This window comes from Podarcis pityusensis (assembly GCF_964106645.2).
Source record: "Podarcis pityusensis genome assembly, chromosome: 2".
Classification (NCBI taxonomy): Eukaryota; Metazoa; Chordata; class Lepidosauria; order Squamata; family Lacertidae; genus Podarcis; species Podarcis pityusensis.
This window is the reverse complement of record NC_138029.1, coordinates 52,204,469-52,227,628: the sequence shown is the minus strand read 5'-3', so window position 1 is coordinate 52,227,628 and position 23,160 is coordinate 52,204,469. Positions and strand designations below refer to the sequence as shown.

The 23,160-nt window shown below is 43.7% G+C and overlaps 1 protein-coding gene across 3 annotated transcripts in view; it reads left to right on the top strand.

The window, feature by feature from the left end:
* NEURL1B (neuralized E3 ubiquitin protein ligase 1B) overlaps nucleotides 1-23,160 on the top strand; it is a 210,317-nt gene that overhangs the window by 144,548 nt on the left and 42,609 nt on the right. Inside the window, exon 1 of one of the 3 annotated variants that reach the window (XM_080997201.1) lies at nucleotides 19,081-19,489. The exons of 1 other annotated variant lie outside the window; for it this stretch is intronic. In XM_080997201.1, the coding sequence (XP_080853327.1) occupies nucleotides 19,459-19,489 (31 nt within the window). In that variant the 5' untranslated portion in view covers nucleotides 19,081-19,458. Of the gene's footprint in view, nucleotides 1-19,080; nucleotides 19,490-23,160 lie in introns of those variants that run through there. One more of the 3 variants, XM_080997202.1, reaches the window with a different exon arrangement.

Genomic DNA, 23,160 nt, shown 5'->3' with positions numbered 1-23,160 from the left:
ATGCCTCTGGGACCTTTACAAGCAGAGCATGAAAGTATCAGTTTCCTTCATTGTTTGCCCTCAGTGTCTGATATTTGGAAATATATTGCCGTTTGATGATAGACGTTAATAGGTGTCAATAGACCTATCTCCCATAATTTTTTTCTAATTATTTTAAAATTAAGCATTTAAGTCAGCACCAGCATATCTACTGGCTTTGAATTATATGGTAAATCATGTGTGGAAAAAGTTCTTCCTTTTGTACAGTGGTACCTCGAGTTACAAACGCTTCAGGTTACAAATGCTTCAGGTTACAAATTCTGCTAAGAGTTACCTCGAGTTGAGAACTTTGCCCCAGGATGAGAACGGAAATCGTGTGCCGGCAGTGCAGCAGCAGCAAGAGGCCCCATTAGTGAAAGCACACCTCTTTCAGGTTAAGAATGGACCTCCAGTACGACTTAAGTTTGTAACTAGAGGTACCACTGTATTGGGTAGTCACAGATTTTGTCGCAGCAATGTAACAGCCTTTCTGTAGCTCATAGTTCTATCTTATCTCCACATTTGAAGTCTGCTTCATCACTCTACATTTGTAAAGCAGAGACCTTGTTTCCTTTTTTCTTACAGGTGGTTAAGTACATGCACATTAAAGCACGAGTGTTATGTGATTGGATCAGGCCATTATGCCATATAACATGACCAAATGGTTTTCACTGGGATCAGGAACGTAGGATGCTTCAGAGCAAGTATGCAAAGAATTCAGCAGTGATGGAGTGACCTATTTGTAACAGGTGCTTAACAAACGAGGGTGCATTGCCCTTTCATTTGACCAATGCATGCTCATGCAGCTTTGTGACATTATTTTTTCTAGGCACTGGATAGTACAAGAAAAAATGGGTCAGTGTGGAGAGAACTGTTTGTACATCAGTGTTAAGGAGTCCTCAACCTGCTTTTTTCTAAGACACATTGCTTGCAAAATTTCTGGTGTTATACCACTTTGGCTGTCCATAAGACCTCATGCTCCTTTCCTTATATATAAGATGCTTTCCTGGGCAAAAGGGGGACAATGTGAGGAATCTTGTGATGGGACAGCTGAGCTGGCTTCAAGTTGAACATTTCAAGGAACAGGAGCATAGATATATTTGTCATCGGAGGTCAACCTACCTCTGCTGAATCTTACAGGAGTTAGAAGGGAGGTGGAGCCAATCATGCACCTAAAATAAATATCATAGAGCACTTCTCCTCCTTCCACACTCTGCCCGGTTAATAGGAATGTGATCATTTGTTGTTGTTTTCCGTATTTGAATAAACAGTTTTGTGCCTCCCTAGTACTCTTGCTGCTGTTCTGCTTGTATAGAGTTATGAGAATATGGAAACTCACTAAGACAGCCAAGGAGCCACTGCAGGGAGAAAGGACATATGAAATGCAGGTGATACTGAAGGAACCATATAGCTCTCAGGATTGAGAGACAAGTATGTGGATGAACTCTAAGAAGTGTCTGCTTATCTATGGGAAAGAAAGCGTGACCAGGCAACTAATTGCATATGCTTTACTAAGCAGCCATCAGCAGTTATCTGCTGAGGGACCCATAAAACCGTCTACTGATATGGAGATTATAGGTTTGTATCTCCTCTTCAATCTCCTAAACAAGTTAATCCTTGACTTCCAGTTGAATATTTAATCTATGTTTGTAATATTAAGCAAGGAGTTACTAAATCCTTCTTGTTTGATTCGCAGCATAATTCTGCTTCTTTAAGAGCAGCATGCAGAATTTAGCACTATGATCAGGGCCTCTCAGTTTTTTAGGCCCCTGACGGGGGCTTTTTTTCCAGGGGGGGCTCACGGGAACTCAGTTCCAGCATCTCTCAGGTGGGCACCATTGCCATTCTAAAAGAACAAGGGAGGTGTTCATGGTGAGTTCTGGCACCTCTTTTTCTAGAAAAAAATAGCACTGCCCCATACTGTACCATATGAAAAATGAAAACTGATGTCCCAACAAATTAAATCTTGACTTTAAATCTAATCTAACCTTATTCTAATAACTACTGTGGGGATATCTTCAGCCTCTAGAATGCCTCACCTAGAGCCTGCCTCTTGAGACCCTCTCCTCCCTAAATAGGCATGTGGCTCCTCTTGAAATATTTTCACAGCAGCACATCTATTGCAATCAGAGACAGAAGCAGAGCCAAGCTTTAGGGATTCAGAATGGGGGCCGGCCGCTAACTGGAGGACATGTGTTAGCTTTCAGAATGTGTGTCAGAGCTTTTTGGATGGCTAAGGACACTTTTACCAAATATGGATTTGTTTATTTTTAACAAAACATGGGGGAATAGATGGCTTAAGGGGATTGGTAATAGCATTTACAGATGTGCAGTTCAAGACTGCTGGGTTTTAGTCCACCTAAGTCAGCTGGGTTAAAAAGCTCTTCTTTGATAGTAGCTGGTTTAAAGCGGATTCTTTAGTCTACTTTCCAGTAGGGAAGCATTCATGTGATTTCACCTATTCAGCCATATGACACTCTCTCTTGATCTATCTGTCCCAGTTAAGGCTGCCAGCTTTTAAAACTTCTCCTGTGCTTTTAGCCACAGCCTGATACACAGAAATGTAGCAGCAGAAGCTTTTCCTGGAGCATCTGCTTTGCATGCAGAAAGTTTTGTGTTCATTCTCTGGCATCTCCAGATAGGGCTAGAGAGAACCTTGTCTTAAATCCTGGAGAGCTGCTGCCAGACAATGTAGGCAGTACTGAGCTTGATGGACCAACGGTTTGACTCATATAAGGCTTCCTAGGTTCCTACGGCAGGAAAAGCTTCACCTGCTAAATTTCTGGGTGTTGAACTGCTTGGCAGGCACAGGAGCAAGGCCAATAAAACCAGTGGCAACCCTAAGCACTATGCTGCCTACTGTCACTGACAGTAATTCCCCAGGGCTTCAGACTGAAGACATTTATCCAGCTCTGCAACATGGGGTTCTCCTCTTCCTCCTCCCCTTCCTGCTAGGTATGCTAGGGATTGAACCAGGGACTGTTGGCAGACAAATCATGCATTCTGCCATTGAGCAATTGCCTGTTATATAGTGCTGCTATTTTATTTTGTTTATGAATTAAATTTCTATACTGCTCTTCATCTGAGGAGTACGGGGTGGTTTACAATATAAAAACACAAAAATGCACTAATAAACAAAATCAGCAACCCTTCAACACGTTTATTTTATTTTTTTTAATGATATTTATTAAAGTTTCAAAAAATACCGGAAAATACAGAATACAGAAAAAAGAAAAAAAATATAAAATTTTTAAGATATAACAAAAAAGTAAGGAATAAAAAGAAACATACAAAATAAAACAGTTAAAAACACGTTAATTTTCCATAACCTATCTTCCTTGCACTTATTTCCCCGGACCTCCTCGTACCTCCCTTTTTTGTATTCCAGTTCAATTTGTTAGTTCAGCAAATCCTTACCATTAAGCTTTTACCCATTTGTAAGCCTTTTTTCGTATCTCTTAAAGCATTACAGCTGGAAACCACTTAATTTCTATCCAACATCCTTCTAAAATTCCTTAATTTTACAATATTTCTGTAAATAATCTTTAAATTTCTTCCAGTCTTCTTTCACTGACTCTTCTCCCTGGTCTCGGATTCTGCCAGCCTTCAACACGTTTAAAAGGCCATAGATTGTTTAATTAGTCAAAGGCCTGGGAGAATAGGAATGTATTGCCTGGTGCCTAAAGATTTGTAATGAAGGCACCAGGCAGACCTCCCTGGGGAGATCATGCTACAAACAGGGAGCCACCGCAGCAAAGGCCTGTTCTTGTGTTTCCGCTCTCTGGACCTCTTGTGGAGGAGTCACACACATGAAGGGTCTCAGATGACGATGGCAGGGCCTGAGTAGTATTGTAGAAGATGGAATTTCGACAAGGGTAGCTTGTATGAGAAGCTGCACCAGTTGAAATTCCCTGGTCTACATTACTGCTATTAAAGACCCTGCCCTCTTTTGTATCTGCCCACTCCGGCTGGGGTCTATTAGATTAGTAGTGAATGAATTAATGTATTTGAATTATGTATTGCCAGATTATAGAGAGGGGAAACCAACTGTGAAGTTTGAAATTATGCTGTAACATTTACATGAGTAACTATGTATGTATATAGCTATAGGTCTCCCCAGCAGAGTACATGCAGTATTCATATCTCACATGCCATGTTGCCTGGGCAACATGAAGCTTAATTGCTCCTGCACCATTCAGCAGCAATGCCTTCAGGGGTGGGTGAGGGGGAATCCAAAAGCATGCATTTTTCTTTTTCAATATTTTTGCAGTTGAACACGTCTGGGATGTTGAATTCACATATATTCAGAAGGCAAGATCACACACACATTATGAATGCTGTTTAGGTTAGTCCTGGAAACTGCCTTGGATCATCTATGATGTTGCTAATAAAAGCAAATGTTTCCTAGGCTGTAACCCTTTCTAACAACTCTTACTGGCAAAATAATAACAAAGAGCTGAGATGCCTCTCACAGCTCCATGTGATGCATGCCTTCTCTCTTTAGAAAAGGGGGGTCAACTCTGCAAGAGCCTCTTGCACCAACTCTCATCAGTAAAATTTGTTTGCTTATTGGACTAGTGATCTGGAAGGCCAAGTTTGCTTATAGATCCCTCTGTGTCTTTAACAGCATCATGGCACACAGAAAATAAGCTGGTGAAGTTTACCCTCCCCCCCCCCCTTCTCCGTGCCAGAAAAAGCATCACTTTCTAAATTTGGGTGTACCGGGCTACTATAAAAGCCAAAAGAGCAGACCTACATTGTCTTTTGCTGGGCTGTGTGTGTGTGTGTGTGTGTGTGGAGAATCAATGTTGCAGGCATCAACAAGCATGTCTCATTCTATTTTAGAGAACATTTTGCTTGCTGAAATTGTTGCCTTATAAATAAATATATAACCGAGCATCATTTTTGCATTTTAATGGACACCACTTTGTGAGCTCCTGTTAAAAAGACACACATAAAGTTCATAAACAGTAAAAAAAAAATACGTACTCTTCATTAGTGAGTGACTATCTCCATGTGATTGGGGAGCCTGAGATTGTTGCTTGTTGTTAGGGCATTAAATGCCCACTGTTTCTTCGTTGTGCTAGGAAAATAGCTGAATTTGACTTTTTTTTGCTATGTTTAAATATTCCGAGCCTCAAGTTCTTTGTAGGTCATGACTATGGAAGCAATGCCCCATTTTCTGTGTTTTTCATGTTCTCCTTACAAAGACAGAGCAATTCTTACCCACCTCTAAAATAGGTATATGTACCTACCATAGTGTTATACAATACCACATCATACAGCTAAATTGTGGGTTGCAACTTACATAGCCCAGCAGGAAATGATATCTTATTGTTAGTATATGGTTCCCTTATTAGTAGACACCTGGAGGGTTGCCTCCTGTATACCATGCTTGCCTTTAAAACACCCACCCACACACCCTTTTCCTTGAGTCCAGATTGCTGTGTGTGTGTGTGTGTGTGTGTGTGTGTTGTGGGAAGATAATTCACTGTGCAAAGCCAAATTCTCAATTCTGGCAGGTGGCTGCATCAGTCCAGGTGGAGTGGGGTGTTGGGATCCAAAAGCAACAGGCGTTACTACCAGGTAAGGATGTACAGGATTGTTGCCTAACTGAAAATGTTAAACTTATGGTTTACAGTAAACAAAACTCAGTGATCCCCCCCCCCCGTTAAAATTTCTTCAGTGCGGTTTCTGGTAAAATATTGTTAGGAGTTTGTGGGTGCTAGGCACCCCTAAACTCCTGGAGCCAGTAAGTGTTAGAATTTAATCAAGGCTCAGGGTGTTAAAACTGGATGCCAGTCCCCAAGTGTATTCAGTTATGTGCCAGATACTTCTATTCCCCTGGAATCAGTCAGCTAATTAAGCTAAACTAAGCCTCCTGTTTCCAGGAAATCTGGAGTGATGGGCCATTAGGAGGACAAATGGAAGGTGATGAGCCATTAGGAAAGCCAAAGAGAAGGGGCTCTGGACAAATAGGAGGGGCCCCTCCCTCAACTCAGTTAGAAGATAAAGCCAGAGCTTAAAGAGGTTAGAGTTATGTGACTGAGATACAAAGTAGCAAGCAGAGCACAATGTTGAATCTCTGCTAGGCTGCTCCTATGGAGTGTTAATGCTGTGAGCCCCTCCATCGTGAACTCAGGCTGCATATATGTGTAAATAAACCATATATCATAAAGACACCACAGTCTCTGCTGTGCCTCATTTCCAAAAGAAACATGAATCCTGGGTGCCTGGAACCCCTGGAATCTTGCACCACTCAGAGATTGGGGTGCGAATCGGAGATTGTTTTGAACATTGATTCTGTGACTTTCATTACTTTTTCTGCATATAAGCAGAAAGCTGCAAATTAATCTTTGCTGCCCCAGGCTTCTGTCAAAATGAGGAGACTATTTTAAATTTTAGGAAAGAAGAAAACCCCTAGTCCTAATGATTATTGAGGAAAGCTTGCAGGAACATATATGTATTAGGCTCAAAAAATAATGGACAAAAACTGTGATTTCCGGGAAGATTATAATTCAAAGCAGCAGTGTAATGTTTTGCAATCTAGAGAGTCTTAGGGAGAACTCTTGTTGTGCATCCCACCTAAAAGGAATTATTTCCTGACGACTGATACACCCCACTCAAAACTGAAAGCAAGGGCTGTACAGAAGTGATTCAGGTCTACTTGTCATGCATGGCCTTTTCCCTGTCTAATTTGCGCATCTTTAATGCAAATTGCATGTGCTTTAATATCCACATTATATGCAAACCTCCATCCAATTTATGGTACATTTCCCAAAGGATAACACTTTCAAAGATGCCCACTGTTGCTTGGTCGGTTGAATGCCTAGTGCTGTAGATGCACCTGATGACCCATCCCTGCATTGCAGCAGCTCACAGATGTTTGCAGTGCTCATTTTAGCCACTTGCCTGGGGAAGTTTATCAAACAACTGAGCAAGCCACCAGTGGCCTGAGGATTGTGAATTTATAGGCCATTTGAGGCTTCATACCACTTGGAGCTACATACCACTCTCGAAGCTACAAACATGAGTCTGACCAAACTGCGGGAGGCAGTGGAAGACAGGAGTGCCTGGTGTGCTCTGGTCCATGGGGTCACGAAGAGTCAGACACGACTAAATGACTAAACAACAACACCACTTGGAGCAGTTATCTGTGTTTCTGAATAATGTGGTTTGAGGATGGCAACTCCCCATGCCTCACCCTGACTTCTCTTGACACTTGGATAAACAAACAATGCCATAATTTAAGTCTCCTGGAGGCTCTGTAGAGACTTGAGGCAGGAAACACCTTCTGTTTCTTTGCGGCCAAGAACAGTTTGAGATGGTCTTTGGCGGGTGCAGGTTTTCCTTTGCTTGTGCTTGGAAGCTTCTGCTTCCCTTGACTCCCCCTCAACTTTCAAAAAAACTGTTCCTTTGCACGACCTGTTGAGACCCTGGGCATCCTGTGCTTGTGTCAGGAGGAGCAGGGGAAGGAAAACAATTGCTTTCAGCATTTAAGCCGTGTGGGTGGCACGATAGCTCTCTGCAAGAATTGAGGACACAGTGTACGCGAATCCTTCCTAAACAAACAGCTCTTGAATGTTCATTATGGGAATCAATCAATTAGGTCTGTTCTGGCTAGGGTGATTATTACTAATGTTCTCTGCCAACCAGATCACAAGGCAAGGGAAAACCAAAACGTCTCTGACCAAGGCATGATTTGCTCTCAGCTAGTCCTGTGATGCTTAAAACTAGATTAGTTTCCCTTTCTTAAATAGAGCCTTTCAGTTACTGGATGGTGGGAGGAAAGAGTGTATAACTGGAACTGGTTAAAAAAGCATTGTGATAGAAAAAGGAGTGATTCCCATTGCGCTGCAAGTAGTATTACCATTTCAGTATGTTTTAGTCATGTACCTAGTAGTCTATTTCTCAAATAACATCCTTCTTTTTCTGTTCACCCTCCCTTGAACACTCCATAGAGTGGAAAGAGTGTATAATATAATCATGTATATTTATATGTTGTGCAGTTATGAGAAGGGGTAGGATGAAAGGGATGGGTGGCGATGAGGAGGACAGAGGCTTCCAGGTAGGGCTGAGCTGACTTCCCTCCCATGCTGCAGGTGTTAGGGCAGAGGTGGGGGAACCCCAGCCCAGGGGCCTAATTAGGTCGGGCAGGCCTCTCCATTTTGCCTGCTAGGCTGTTTCGGCCAAGCCACACCCACTTTCCCTACACCCACTGGGCGGGAAAAGATGAGCAGGAAAACATGCACCTGGGCCAAAGGATGTTTGCAGGCACCACTAATCAGCAGCACCTGTAAAGCCCTGTGCCCATCCCATTGCAAGTGCATAGCAAGCCCCTAAAACCAGCTGACAATTATGGTAATTGGGTTTAGTTGAGCTATGTGACTGTATTTCTAAGGGCACCTTCCTTTTAAGATTGAGGAAGTTAGGCCCCCAGGTTTTTCAGCAGCAGGCCCAGAGGCATGAAGAGAAAGAACAATGGATCTTACCAGTTCTTAATAAAGACCATTTTACTTTAGTCTGTTTGATGCCCCATCTCTCCCCTGGAGCAACCATTAAGCAACACGTTGTATCAGGAGTGCATTAAGCTGTGGAATGCATAACTGCACTTTCAGGTCATTTCCCTTTAGCGTACAATCACACATGCAACCAAATCCTATTACCCTAACAGTAGGCATGAAAAGAAATAAGGAGGATGGGACATAAGGTCATAGAAAGGTGGCTTATAAAGACTTCACTGGGAGCTTTTGAAAGCTAACACAGAGAAATTGGAAATAGATTTCAAGATAGCTTGGAAGCTACCGTAGCCGTCCAAGTTTCAAAGTGCCAGAGGCATAGGATGACAGTGATGTGGAATCCCTGCTGTTTAGAAAGATGCCAAATGAAAGTGTAATTAAGGATTTATCATGCCAGCCTCCTGTTGACGCAATAATTTTATTTGTTTGCTTCGATTTGTGCTCTGCCTTATCCGGAGCTCAAATTTGCTACAATTTTTTTTAAATAAATATTTTTATTAAAGTTTTCTTGGTTTACAAAGGTATGCGCTATGTCTCTTTTTTCAAGTTACATTTTCCATAGGTCAGTTTCATTTGTTGAGACATTAGGGTTACATTAGGAAGAAAAGGGGGGGGGGGAGAGGTGGAGGGGGGAAAGGAGTGGGGTGGGGTTGGGAGGCAATGTTTCTAATTTGCTTAATGTGTGTGGGGGGGGGTTGTGTCAGCGTTGTTTGTGCGGGTTCTCTTTGCTATTCGCTTGTGTTCCTTTGGTGGTGAGAGAAATTGGAGTTGGCCTAGGGTGTGGTTGCTTGTTTGTGATTGGCTGTGGTGAACTTTGTTTTCGTGTTTGAGTGGGGTGGATGGGTGTTTTTGAATCAGGTTAGCCATATTGATTCCTATGCTGTTGGTGGATTCTTGTCATTGTCTTGTTGGGCTGTGTATGTGATAAAGGGGAGCCATACCAGGGTGGAGGTATCTTCTATTTGTCCCCATGTCAGTTTCAGTTTATTGGTTAATTTTTCTAGTAGGGCTGTTTCCCATACTATTTGGTACCATTGGTCCATGCTTACTCCTGACAGGTCTCTCCAGTGTCTGGCTATGATGTTTCTGGTTGCTGAGAGTAGGTGGGTTATGAGTTCTTTGTGATGTGAGTGGGCATTATTGTCTTGGAATATGTTTTGTTGTTGTTTAGTCGTTTAGTTGTGTCCGACTCTTCGTGACCCCATGGACCAGAGCACACCAGGCACTCCTGTCTTCCACTGCCTCCCGCAGTTTGGTCAGGCTCATGTTCGTAGCTTCGAGAACACTGTCCAACCACCTCGCCCTCTGTCGTCCCCTTCTCCTTGTGCCCTCCATTTTTCCCAACATCAGGGTCTTTTCCAGGGAGTCTTCTCTTCTCATGAGGTGGCCAAAGTATTGGAGCCTCAGCTTCACAATCTGTCCTTCCAGGGAGCACTCAGGGCTGATTTCCTTAAGAATGGATACGTTTGATCTTCTTGCAGTCCATGGGACTCTCAAGAGTCTCCTCCAGCACCATAATTCAAACACATCAATTCTTCGGCGATCAGCCTTCTTGATCGTCCAGCTCTCACTTCCATACATCACTACTGGGAAAACCATGGCTTTAACTATATGGACCTTTGTTGGCAAGGTGATGTCTCTGCTTTTTAAGATGCTGTCTAGGTTTGCCATCGCCTTTCTCCCAAGGAGCAGGCATCTTTTAAATTCGTGACTGCTGTCACCATCTGCAGTGATCATTGAGCCCAAAAAAGTAAAGTATTTCACTGCCTCCATTTCTTCCCCTTCTATTTGCCAGGAGGTGATGGGCCCAGTGGCCATGATCTTCGTTTTTTTGATGTTGAGCTTCAGACCATATTTTGCGCTCTCCTCTTTCACCCTCATTAAAAGGTTCTTTAATTCCTCCTCACTTTCTGCCATCAAGGTTGTGTCATCTGCATATCTGAGGTTGTTGATATTTCTTCCGGCAATCTTCATTCCGGCTTGGGATTCATCCAGTCCAGCCTTTTGCATGATGAATTCTGCATATAAGTTAAATAAGCAGGGAGACAATATACAGCCTTGCTGTACTCCTTTCCCAATTTTGAACCAATCAGTTGTTCCATATCCAGTTCTAACTGTAGCTTCTTGTCCCACATAGAGATTTCTCAGGAGACAGTTGAGGTGATCAGGCACTCCCATTTCTTTAAGAACTTGCCATAGTTTGCTGTGATCGACACAGTCAAAGGCTTTTGCATAGTCAATGAAGCAGAAGTAGATGTCTTTCTGGAACTCTCTAGCTTTCTCCATAATCCAGCGCATGTTTGCAATTTGGTCTCTGGTTCCTCTGCCCCTTCGAAATCCAGCTTGCACTTCTGGGAGTTCTCGGTCCACATACTGCTTGAGCCTGCCTTGTAGAATTTTAAGCATAACCTTGCTAGCGTGTGAAATGAGTGCAATTGTGCGGTAGTTGGAGCATTCTTTGGCACTGCCCTTCTTTGGGATTGGGATGTTGACTGATCTCCAATCCTCTGGGCACTGCTGAGTTTTCCAAATTTGCTGGCATATTTTGTGTAGCACCTTGGAATATGTTTAGTAGGGCCAGTTCTGGGGTGATTTCTAATACCTGCTTAGTTTTTTTACATATTTTTTGTATGGCTGTTGTCCAAAATAGTTGGATTTTGGGGCATTTCCACCACGTGTGTATGTATGTGTCTGTGGAGGTGCACCCTCTCCAGCATTTTGGTGAGGTTTCTGGGCGTATTAGCGCTAATTTCCTTGGTGTTAAGTACCACCTGTAGATGAGTTTCAGAGTGAGTTCTCTCCTTCTTGTTGATATGACATTTTTTAAAATTTAACCCTCCCTTCTGAAAGCTTCCAAACAAACTAAATATAAAACACCATCATGTAAGCATACAATTCAATCTAAACCCACATTAATTTTAATTGGGACTTCCACAGGGGGAGTATATCCCATGGGTTAGGTCTACTAGTCAGATCTCCTGCTCTGCAACTTTAATGACTCCCCCAGTTCTGCCACAGGACAAGCCCCTCACCTTTTTTCATGGCATAGCTCTTAACTTTTCTCCTCCCCTCCAACCAGTTCCACATTTTCTTGTGCACTATGGGTGCAGCTGCTGCCTCATGGAATTGTCATTCACAGCATATTGGAGTGCCCCACTGCTGCTGCTTCTTTATTTAGAATATTAGCCTGTCCAACCCCCACCCCCAACAGTACGTGTGCAACAGTACATTAAATTACCTGTTCATTAAACTATTTCTGTAATTTCATGTTTTTAAAACTGTTCTAAATATTGTGTAATATTGTGTTTTAATATCAAACTTAGGTTTTAAGTGTTGTAACCTGCCCTGGGACCTTAGGGTGAAGGGTGGGTAAACAACAACAACAACAACAACAACAACAACAACAACCCTTTGCTGTAAGCCTTGATAAAACCAAGAAGGCTCTAATGAGCTACAGTTTTCTGTTTCGTCGGAACCTGGGAAGCTATGGTTGTTGTTTCATTCTGTTACTACTTGTTCATGCTGTTTTAGGTGGTGAGTTTGCTGTATTTTATATTTCTTTATTTTTATTTGAAATGAATTTGCTGCTTTTACTATTTTTTATTGCAAGTTGCCTTGGGACTACAGAGTTAGGCAACAAAGTAAACAAATAATTTGCCCACTTTGGAATAAGATAGAATCTTAAAACGTGGTTTGAAATTGCTTTAAATTCCTGACTTGCTCTGAAGCTGCTATGTATATTTTCCTGGATATTTATTATTTTATCTGAACCAGCTTACAGGAGGCATTTTTGGATAAGGGGCATGCTAAAAGTGAACTTGAAGAGGCATGTTTGTGTTGTGGATGTATTTGTTTTGTTTCTTTGTGACTACGTAGTTAATATACAGTCCCATCCCTGGTTAACAGACACTTCCAGAAGGGGTATAGAACACCATTTATATAATGCAAATTAAACATGAGACTAGTTGATATAACATAAAAATCGTAAAGCTAAACAGTTTTAAAGGAATATGACTTAACCAGAGTGAGCAATTATGAGTTGAAGCTTTGAAGCATTTCATTAGGCATAGGATATAGCAATTAGGAATTCATTACAGTTGTTGGAGAAGGCCAGGGTTGTTTTTCTCAAAACGCAACTGGGAAAGTAGGCTACCTGTATTACGGAGCTTGTATCAATGTTCATCTTGCCAGCTGCTGAAAAGTGATTAGCCTGTATTTATGTAAAACCTCTCATTATGAAATGCAGGAATCTTGACTGGTAGCACCAACTATTTCGATTTACATATACAATTCCTCCCAGTGACGCTGAACCTCAAGGGAATTTTTGTATTTTCATAACTTTCTTTCCTTCTCTAGGCAGATAAATGTAAGTTATCCCTTTCAATGTGATCCTAAGCTCTTGAGAAGGAAGGTCTGGTTGGTCACCTGTCAGCAAAAAGGCAAAAGAAGGGCTGTGGAATTGCAGATTGATAAGCTCCTTGTGTCAAGAAGCTACCTTAGACAAACCTACAAAATAGTTTACTTTCCTATAATAGGTTGGCCATTTATGCTGCATAGTCCATTGAGCCACACAGCAACACCCGTCATTCCCCAATTGAACATGGTTTTTACTCGTAAACCATTGAAGCCTTTTGGGTAGGTTGCTATGGTGACAGATTGAAGTGGTGGAAACGAGTGACACAAAAAGGCTGAAACATGGAATGGGTTGTCAGGAAATATATGACGGCAGAAGGGGTGTTCAGATAAACATCCAACATGCATTGAGTTCTTGATTGTACCCTTCCAACATGCACACCCGATAGTCTTGTGAAATGGCCCCACACCTGGTCTGAGGTATACAAAATTCTTCCGCGTGAGGATTCATTTGGAATCCCTCTTCACATGGGGGAGCTCTACACATGTACATCTGTATGCGCACAGGGCACAGAGCCCCCTTCACATGTCTGCTGAATGTGCATGACTTACGGCAGGAGGGCTTGGAGGACAGGTGCCTAGCGGCAGGGCTAAACACTGCAATCCCATGACCTTACTCATTCATTATTTCAATAGATGAGGGATCAAGTGATCTCCATGGACCATAATTGCAGGTCTCAAACTGTCACTATACCTGGCTATTGGCCCTGCTGGCTGGGGCTAATAGGAGTCCAGCAACATCTGGAGGGCCACAGGTTCCCCATCCACTGCCATAAAAAGACATTCTAAAGTGTGGAGGGAACAGTTTAATAAGCATGGGTCAACACTCTTCAGGCATTAAGTGGCAATTCACTTGAATGCATAATGGAACTGGATTTCGTGAACCATTAGTTTTTAAGGGATCCTCCTTAGATAGTGTTTGGTGTTGATTACTGTAGTATTTCATTTCTTTGTACCTTTTGGTTGGCTTATGATTATACCCTTGGTTTTATATTAAAGTAATTATTTTGTGAACAGGACACTGAAAATATTCACATGCACCCGAACAAATATATTTGATGCTGTTTCCAGCACCCACTTTCTTAATCTAATGTATTTTGGAACAGCAAAACCTGGCCCTCTGGTGCCCCTCCTCCCTCCAGGGCATGAAGAAGGTACATCACTTTGGTCTCCTGAAATCACTCTTGCCCCTAGGTTTGTCCTTCTCTTCCCAGAAAAGTAAGAGTAAGGCAGAGTAAGGTGGGGAACTGAATCCACTGCCCTCCTGCCGGCCAAGATTGACAAATGGGTGTCATGTGACCCATTTTGCCCATGCCAAGTACCAGTTGATCAGGAAGGGCTTCAAGAAAGAGGAGGCGATGTCTTATTGCCTTCATGTGGTGGTGATACTGGAGAAGGAAAACTCACAAAAGACTTTAATCCCCAAAGAACCAATGTAGGATGTCTGAATGGTGGGAAGAGAGTCAGTGAAATTTATAGATGCCAGATTTCCATTCAAGGCTCAGGCCAAGGTAGAATTCTCCCACCTGCTCCATCAGGGGAACAAAAAGAGTGGAAGACAAACTGACAATCTGCTCTAGTACTAGGGTTAAATTAGACAACCTGAAAGGAACATTAGACACTCTCAATTTTCTGCCTTTGTGTCTGAACGTGTGGGAGAGAAAGCTGGACGGAGGTGTTGGCTGTCAAAATAAAAGTCGCTCTGACAAAATAATGGGGCTGCACTTATTTTCCTCAAGAAAAGGCTTCGGGAAATACACTGCACTGATTGCCTTTGTTTCATGCTTGATGTATCCTGCATCATTATTATTTGGATTTTGCTCATTCCCCACCAGGTCCTGCTGACAAAATATTAATCGCTTCAGGACATCATGCAAGCCTGTTCCCCAAAAATATGGAGATTAGCCTTCCTCTTCTTCCTTTTCTTTTTGGAAAACAATTGCATTCTGAGTGGTTGACTTTGCTGTATGAGACGTCAGCACGGTAACATGTCCTGAGACCTTCAGATATGGCAAGCATGATAAATCTAAATGAATACTCTTATAGGTAACATAAGGTCACTGCTGTAGTGCATGAAGGATGGATGAGGGAAGCATAACTCCTCCACTGATTTATGCCCCTAGATGAAAAATACAAAGTGGAAATGTAAGGTGTGTGGCACTTCCTTGAAAGCTTCATTGAAATAAATGGGACTTGTGTGGGAGCAAGTCTTTGTGCCACTGTTCCTTTGGAAAGCAAAAAAGCAAGCTGCTTTTTAGAACATGGTAATCCAGCTGCACACGACCACAACCCTCCTGTACTCTAATGCCTTTTAAAGCCATATAATTATATCTGCCCCACTTCCCTCAGAAATGTGAATTAGAGGAAGGGGAATTTCCCTTCTGGAAAGCAGCCCCCTGCCTTTTGCTCTCTAACAAGGGGCATTTCCCCCTCTGTCCACCCTAATGTATGCACACACTTTCTTTCTCAAAAGGGCATGTTGTATTTCAGCAAGCTCATCCTTGATTATTATTATTTTTTAATTGGACAGGTTTAGCATTTGCCTTGGTGAGCAAATGGCCTACATGTGTCTAGATTGGTTAAAGTCTCTTTTTAATTAGTATAATTAGTTTCATAGTAGATCTTTTGGTTTTGTATCTCTGCTGAATACTATACTTGGTATGCCATCACCTTCCCCTGCATTTTCTGGAGGCTGTTGATCACCTTTGTGTCACTTGTAGGTCATATTCTTTCATTCTGCTTTTCTTCCCTTGACAAAGTCCAATCTAAGGAACCAAGTTTGGCCACGTTCTTACAAATCACTGTTCTATCTCTTTTAAAAATTGTTCAACCTGTGTCAGGGGGAAAAAATCTACCAATCAGAATATGCCGTAATATATTGTACACTCATGGACATGTTAATGAGGTGCTTTTGCTGTGGCAGATTTTGCATACAGTGATGTAATTATTTAATAAGCCATCACCTGGACCAGTTAGATTAAATCACGTTATTTGGTACATGTGTTATTAGATAACATGGTGTGATGCAAATGTCCATGTATGACATTGTGTGGGATCAGTCAAAGATCAACGCCCCCAAAAGCACCTTGATTAGTACCTGGTTGGGCTAATTTTAGTGTGCACATGTTGTAGCATGTTATCTGGTATCTAATATCAGCTGATAACAACATAAAACAAGTATCTCCATCATCTTAAATGAATTCTGAAGCCACCCTAATTATAGATAATTATAGCAAGTGTGTCCTCAGATACAACAATAGACCAAGCCATAAGGAAAAGCAGAAGGCACTTTCTTTATACTGTGCAACAGTTGCAAAAAAGGCTTTACTTTTACAACAAACAGGAGTAATAATAATAATAATAATAATATTTTTTATTTATATGCTGCCCATCTGACTGGGTTGCCCCAGCCACTCTGGGCAGCTCCCAACAAGATATTAAAAACACAATAAAACATTTAAAACTTCTCTATACAGTGGTACCTCAGGTTAAGCACTTAATTCGTTCTGGAGGTCCGTTCTTAACCTTAAACTGTTCTTAAGGTACCACTTTAGCTAATGGGGGCCTCCCGATGCTGCCGCGCCGCACGATTTCTGTTCTCATCCTGAAGCAAGATTCTTAACCCGAGGTATTATTTCTGGGTTAGCGGAGTCTGTAACCTGAAGCATCTGTAACCTGAGGTACAGGGCTGCATTCAGATCTCAATTGAACAAAGTAGACTTAAGCTCCAAGGAAGCAAGCACAGAATTGTGCTACAAACCTGCAGACCTATGTACACACATCTTATAATAAGCCCTGCTGAATGAAGCAGGACTTCTGAGTAAACATACATTGGAACCTGATACACATTATACAACAGACCAAAGTAACAGGGTTGGGTTTATTTTCCCTAGGTAGTTTTCTCTCTCTCTCTTTTGAATGCCCATATGAATGGCTAGCTAAATAAACAGCCAAAAGATCCTTGGAGATGAGTCTGGAGGAGGTGCCCGTCCACATGACTATCACTGATGTGTATGCATAATACTGGGGTACCACCTAAGCTTATATTTTAATAAACCTATGGTGTTTAAGGGGTGGTGGTGGTTGTATAAAGAGAGCACAAAAGGCAACTTTCAACCTGTGATCCTATACATCAAGGTTTTTGTCTATGAGAATAATATGCACAGAATAGCCCCATCTTGACTGCAGTATAAACTCACAAAAAATATTGTACTTGTATTATAATTGTGTTGCAGTCAGCCTTATGGATGGGTCGCAGAGCTTGGAGCACATTAGGACAACCTGAAACTAGGCATCAAGCAGCTCCATGAAGTAAGAATGCTTGAAAATGGCAGCTAAGTGTGTGCTTATACAAAACAGGAGAATCATTTCACAATGAACTCCTAAGAAACTCACATTTCAGGAGTAAACATGCTTGAAATTGACCTTACTAGGAATGACTCAAGAGAATAATAGAGGGGCAAAATTACCCTTGACTGAATAAAGGAAGCAGCAGGCTCATAGAAACACATACGCCACTGTGGTGTTAACTATTGCAGTAAAAAAACAACAACCTGTAAGGTTTGGGAGACTCTACATATGCCTAGATATTTTGTCACATTTTTAGAAGAAGACTAAAGTAGTAAGATCTGTTGTATAATCTGAGGAAGCTGAATAAAACGACTTCCCAGAGTATATTTTAATAGTCACAGTAGATACATTTGATTTTCTGGAATTAGAAGCCATTATTTTACCTAATGGTTGTGTAGCTTACATAATGTTCAGCCTTTCAAATCATCACCCAGCTGCCTAACAGGGAGCAGGAAACTTCTATCAGCTTTCAGCCTTTCTTAAATTCTACCCCTTTTGTATTCTTCATACTTAGTTCCACTGAAGAAAACTGTTCTTGCTATGCTTGTATACTAACGGTTTTACAAAGGTAGCTGCATTGCAGGGGGTTAGACTAGATGACCCTGGGGGTCCCTTGCAACTCTACAATTCTATGATTCTATGCCTCCCATAGGCATCTGGTTGGCCACTGTGAGAATAGGATGCCAGACTAGGTGGATATAGGGCTGATCCAGCAGGACTAGTTATGTTCTTAAGGATTCCAATTCCTTAACATAATTTAAATTCCAATTCCAAACTGAGAGGATGAGCATTAAAAAAGCAAATGGGTTTTGATATGCAAGTATTGTAAAGGGATGCACAATACCAACTCCCCCAAAATACATTTTGGGGAAGGTCTGAGCTGGTGGCATTGACCAGGAAAGAGACCTTGGTGCTGTGGTGAGCTGTAGGTTGGTGGATATGCTGACACAGTGTGCAGCAGGAAAATTCCAAGTCGGGAATAATTAAGAAAGGGATCTGAAATCAAACTGCCAATATTGTAATGCCCTAATACAAAATCTGTGGTGCATCCACACCTGATGTACAGTTGTTGTCAACGATGAAGCAAGTGAGATCCACCTGTCACCAACCATTCTGAGCTTCTGGCAACCACAGCCAGAATTGTGTTGCAGAATCGCAAAGCGGATTCTCTCCTGCAGACGTCGACGCGTTGTTTGTATATCGCATGCAGTAGGGGGCGGGGGATCACAAGGTTAGCAAGGAGCACGTGGGTAGCATTTAGCGGGGCGAAGGCTCAGGTGTGCTTAAAGAGCACACCTACGCTGGCGGGATGGAACGTTGCAGCGCGTTGTAGAAGCGCCCTAAAGCTGGCGTCCTAGCCACGAGCTTCGGTAAGGAGGTGTAGTCGAAATGTACAAAGTGGGCTGTTGACGCTGATCCAGCCTCAGGGATGCGGGTGGGCTGGGTGACCTCTGAGCACATTCCAGCTCTCAGCCATTCTACCATTGCCTTTGGCTTCGAAGCCATTCACAGTGCACTGCCTCTCCCCCTCGACGCCTTCCACCTGCCTCCCACATACATATATCCGTAGTTTTGGGGGGGGGGGTGCAATTCTCCTTTTCACTTGCTTTGAAGCGGGCTGCCCCTACCCGCAAGCAGGGCCCCAGCCCGCTTTAGAGGGCCACTCGTGGGCATGCTCCTCTGCCCGGACCCGCTCCCGCTGCCGCCGCGCGCATTGTGACGGCACAGGCGCCCCCGCTGCCTGCCTCCCTCCAGCGTCGCCGCCCCCGCCCTCAATCCCGCCTTACGTAGGCTGGGCAGGCCGGCCGGCTGGCTGGCTGCTGCCAACTTTCAAACAATGCGTGCATGGCGGGCTCCGCCCCGGCTGGGCGGAGACGAGGGCTGGGCTCCGAGCCCTCGGCCAACCCTCCGGAGGCGGCCCCGGCCGCGGGGAGCTGGGGGCGCTGCTGACTCGCCGGGGCTGCTTCAGTGCCTGGTTCGGGGTTAAGCGCAGGGGAGACTCGCGAGCCCCAGCCGAGCCAGCGGAGCTGGCGGCGGCCCCCCTCCCTCTCCGCCCCGGTCAATGGCCCCTCGGAGCGCCGCCGAGCAGCTCCGGGCTCCGAGAGCGCCTTGCCCCGCCGAGCAGCCCCTCCGCGTGGCGTGAGTGCATGAAGCAGTGATGGGCAACACGGTGCACAAGACCCTGGCAGGTAAGCGCGGCTGCCGGGGGGGGGGGGCGTCGAAGGGCGGTTGCCGCTGCCTCCGAAAATCCCTGCCGAGGTCGCGGAGCCGGAGACGCGCGGGCGGGCTCCGGGTTTCCTCGCGCGTCTTCGGAGGAGAGCTTTCTCACGGAGCCGTTAGACAAGGATGACCTCCTCCTCCTCCGCTCGGTCGTCGGTGGGGACCTGCTCCCGCGTGTCTTCTGGGGAAAGGCGGGGGCGAGCTCGCTGTCCCCCGGCACCTTCTTTTGCCTTTGGGGGGGGCGTGTGTGTGAGAGAGAGCGGGGAAACTGGCCCACCTCCTGGGAAGCAGCTTATCTGTGTGTGCCCTGGTCCCATTGCCCCGGCTGCTTTTGCAGCTCTCTTTTGTTAGTGCAAACAGCAATGGCAGTTTCTATGTCTCTTCTCTCTTTTTCTTTCTCTACCTCGCCCCCTCCCCTCCCTTCCTGCACGTGCTGCTTTCTGTCACTCCCTGTTTTCTGCTGCTGCTGCTGCTGCTGCTGCTGCCGGAGGACAAGATACCTCTGACATACCGGTCCATCCTCCGCTCTGATTGTGGCAAGCTGTCAAATCCGGGTGGTATTGCTGAATTAAGTATGGGAGGTTTTAACTGAAGATATGGGGGCTTAGGAGAGGAGAACTTGTTTCTGCGGATTCCCCATTTCCCTCTTCATTTCTCTTAAAAAGAATATCTGTTTCAGTAATGATCCCCCCTCAGCTCAAAATTCGAATCTTATTTCATGGTAAGGATTTGAGCCTAATGATTCATAGCGACATTTCGATTCTCTTATGGTTCTAGGGAGGAGGACCCTGTAATGAACGAAGGTGGGGCTATGAGGTGCTCAGAGGCAATCCCTTTTTGGTCAGACAAGGAAATGGCAAAAAAAGAAAAGAAAAAATGCGTGTGCAGCCTGATGTATTATTGCACACTTACCTGGTGCTTAAAGTGGGCATAGGACAACAGCGTCAGAAAGGGGAGGAGTGGCCATAGCACAATAGTAGAGAAGCTCTTTGCATGCATGTGGCTTCTCTTTCTCTCCCATGTTCTGTCCCCACCATTTCCAGTTAAAACTTAGGGGTTTGTAGGGCAGGGAAAGATCCTTCTGCTGCTCACAATAGGCAGTGCAGGGCGAAAAAGGCACCCGTGGTCTGAACTGGTGTGTAAGGTGAAGCTGCTCTTTCGGTGGAAAGAGCTGTGCATTTAAAATGTTGACATGAAACATCTGCGTCTGATTTGATGGGAATTAAAAATCTGTATCCCGTGAATTTATTCCACTTTGTGCACTGTGGTATGCAAATGTGTAGGAAACACAGGGTGCATGCATTTCAAGAGCTGTGATCCTGAGTAAGTCTCAAGTGGTCAGTCAGTGGGATTTCCAAATGTAAAATGTTTGGAATTGAATGAGGAAGAACTTTGACAAGCTGAGGGCTGGGGATGCAGAGAAGAGGAGGACCTGTTGCCTTTTTAGTGGGCACGGTTGGCAGACCAGGCATGAGTGAGAGGAGACAGATGCAGGAACGGATGGCTTTTGTTCCATAGCCAAGTGGCATGCTGGCGGTAGAACCAGTCCGTTTCGAAGCAGACTGTTTTCTTACGAAGAATGGTTCTGCTCCCTCTTTTAACCCCTGTTTCTGTGGGAGGGAAAGAATATGCTTTTCAAAACTCAGGCCCTTTCAGGATCTGCTGTGCCCCCCTCCCCCAGAAATTGAAATAAAAACAATGAACTTGAGCAGCAGCTGGGATGTCTTTTGGTCCCCTGCAAGTACAACAAAAGAAGGCAAAACTCTGTTTCTGGCTGAAAAAGCCATTTATGTGACTGAATTGAAGAGACGCCGCTGCCTCTCATTGTGAAATTTCCGAGTGTATTGGCCTTTATTTTTGCTTTTTGAAGACTTTGTATGTAGTTTCTTCTTTGTGACTCAAAAAGGGGAAAAATTGAAACCACATCTGAAACCTGTTTGGTGCATTCAATGACTTAATTTAAAATGAAGGTGCCCTCCCCAGCCAGCATTGTTCTGATATAATGAGAATAAAATCCACCCCCCCCTCTTTTTGCTTGCAAGTTTGTAATTGCGACTCCTCCCTTCAACCCTGTCAGTGGGCAATGAGAACAGTTGGTTGATGAAGAATTAACGGTATTGAATTACTGCTCAGAGCTCCTGTGAGCTTGTGTCTTCAGCTGTCTCCCTTTTCTCTCTCTTGCTCTTCCTTATACCGTATGTCGTATTTAGTATACTTGGCTGCCTTATAAAGCCTGGGAGGCACGCTGCTGAACTGTGGCTGTCCTACAACACAATTATGAAGTTCCCTTTCTATAATGAGGAGCATAAAAGCCCTAGTCTGAAATTCTCTTTGCAGCCCTACAAAACCTATGAAAGTGGGCTTAATTTTGCTCGTTGGAGTTAAAAAGTGATGCTTTATTTCTACTTTACAGTTTATTTCTATTCTTCTTTCATCTTAGGGACTTGATTAGACATCCAAATAAATTACTTATTTTATCAGTCAAGCACTTGATTTTACAGAGATGAAATTTCACCTGTATAGCAATTCATCTGTATAGTAGCTGCCCCACTGGAATATGTACCAGACCTCAGAACCCTGCATGAAATACTGGGACAAGAGAGAGAAGCTTTTGTCTGAAAACTCTAGCTGCAGCCATGCTTATATGCATCACAGAAATATGTGCACCTTGGGCTAGTCACTGTCTCTCCGCCCAGCCTCCCTCACAGGGTCACTGAGGGGTTAAAGGTTGGAGGAGGCCCATGCATGTCACCCAAAACATCTGGAGAGAGGGCAAGATATAAATGTATATATATTTAAAACACATACCTGTATTTCTACTATCCAAAGGGTCAAATTCATTTTCACCTTGCTCTACATTATTTGCCTCAGTTTGTAGAGTTTACAAAATAGCCAAAAAGCAAGATCACAATCCATTCTAGGTACAGACTTGATGGAAACTTCAAGTCCACCAACTGAAAGAGCCACAGACAACCTGATAGGCATCTCTGCAGCCATTGAAAACATAGGATCTGCAAACTGTTTGTCAGGTTGATCTAGACATGTTATTGTCATGTGGGAGGGAGGATGATTATACCCGTTAAATAAGAGAGACTCAGTAGGGTGATGGGCTCCGCATCTTCTGATGTGGAAAGCAACGAGAAGCAGCTTTGTGCCATGCAGAAAGGTTAAGAGGTTATTAAGGCTACTTCTGTCATTTTGCTAAGCTAAGCTGCTTAACTTTATCAAGCAAGCTTTCGACTAGAGCAACCTACACAAACATTAATGTTAATAGCTGGGAGTTTAACATCCTTGACTCATGAAGGACCTGTGCTCTTATCTAGCACAGAGTCTTCTCATGCTCCCACACTTTACAGAGTGCAATTGGAATTGCACAGAACCACTTTTGCAATTACAAAAGCTCATTACTTGTACACATTGGTATTTAATTGGATTCTGCTCTGAGTCTGAGTGTTTTGGTGTAACATACACATCAGTTTTCTTCCTTGCCAATAGCCACTTAAAAGGTAAAGGGGCCCCTGACCATTAGGTCCAGTCGTGGCCGACTCTGGGGTTGCGGCGCTCATCTCACTTTATTGGCCGAGGGAGCTGGCGTACAGCTTCTGGGTCATGTGGCTAGCATGACTAAGCCGCTTCTGGC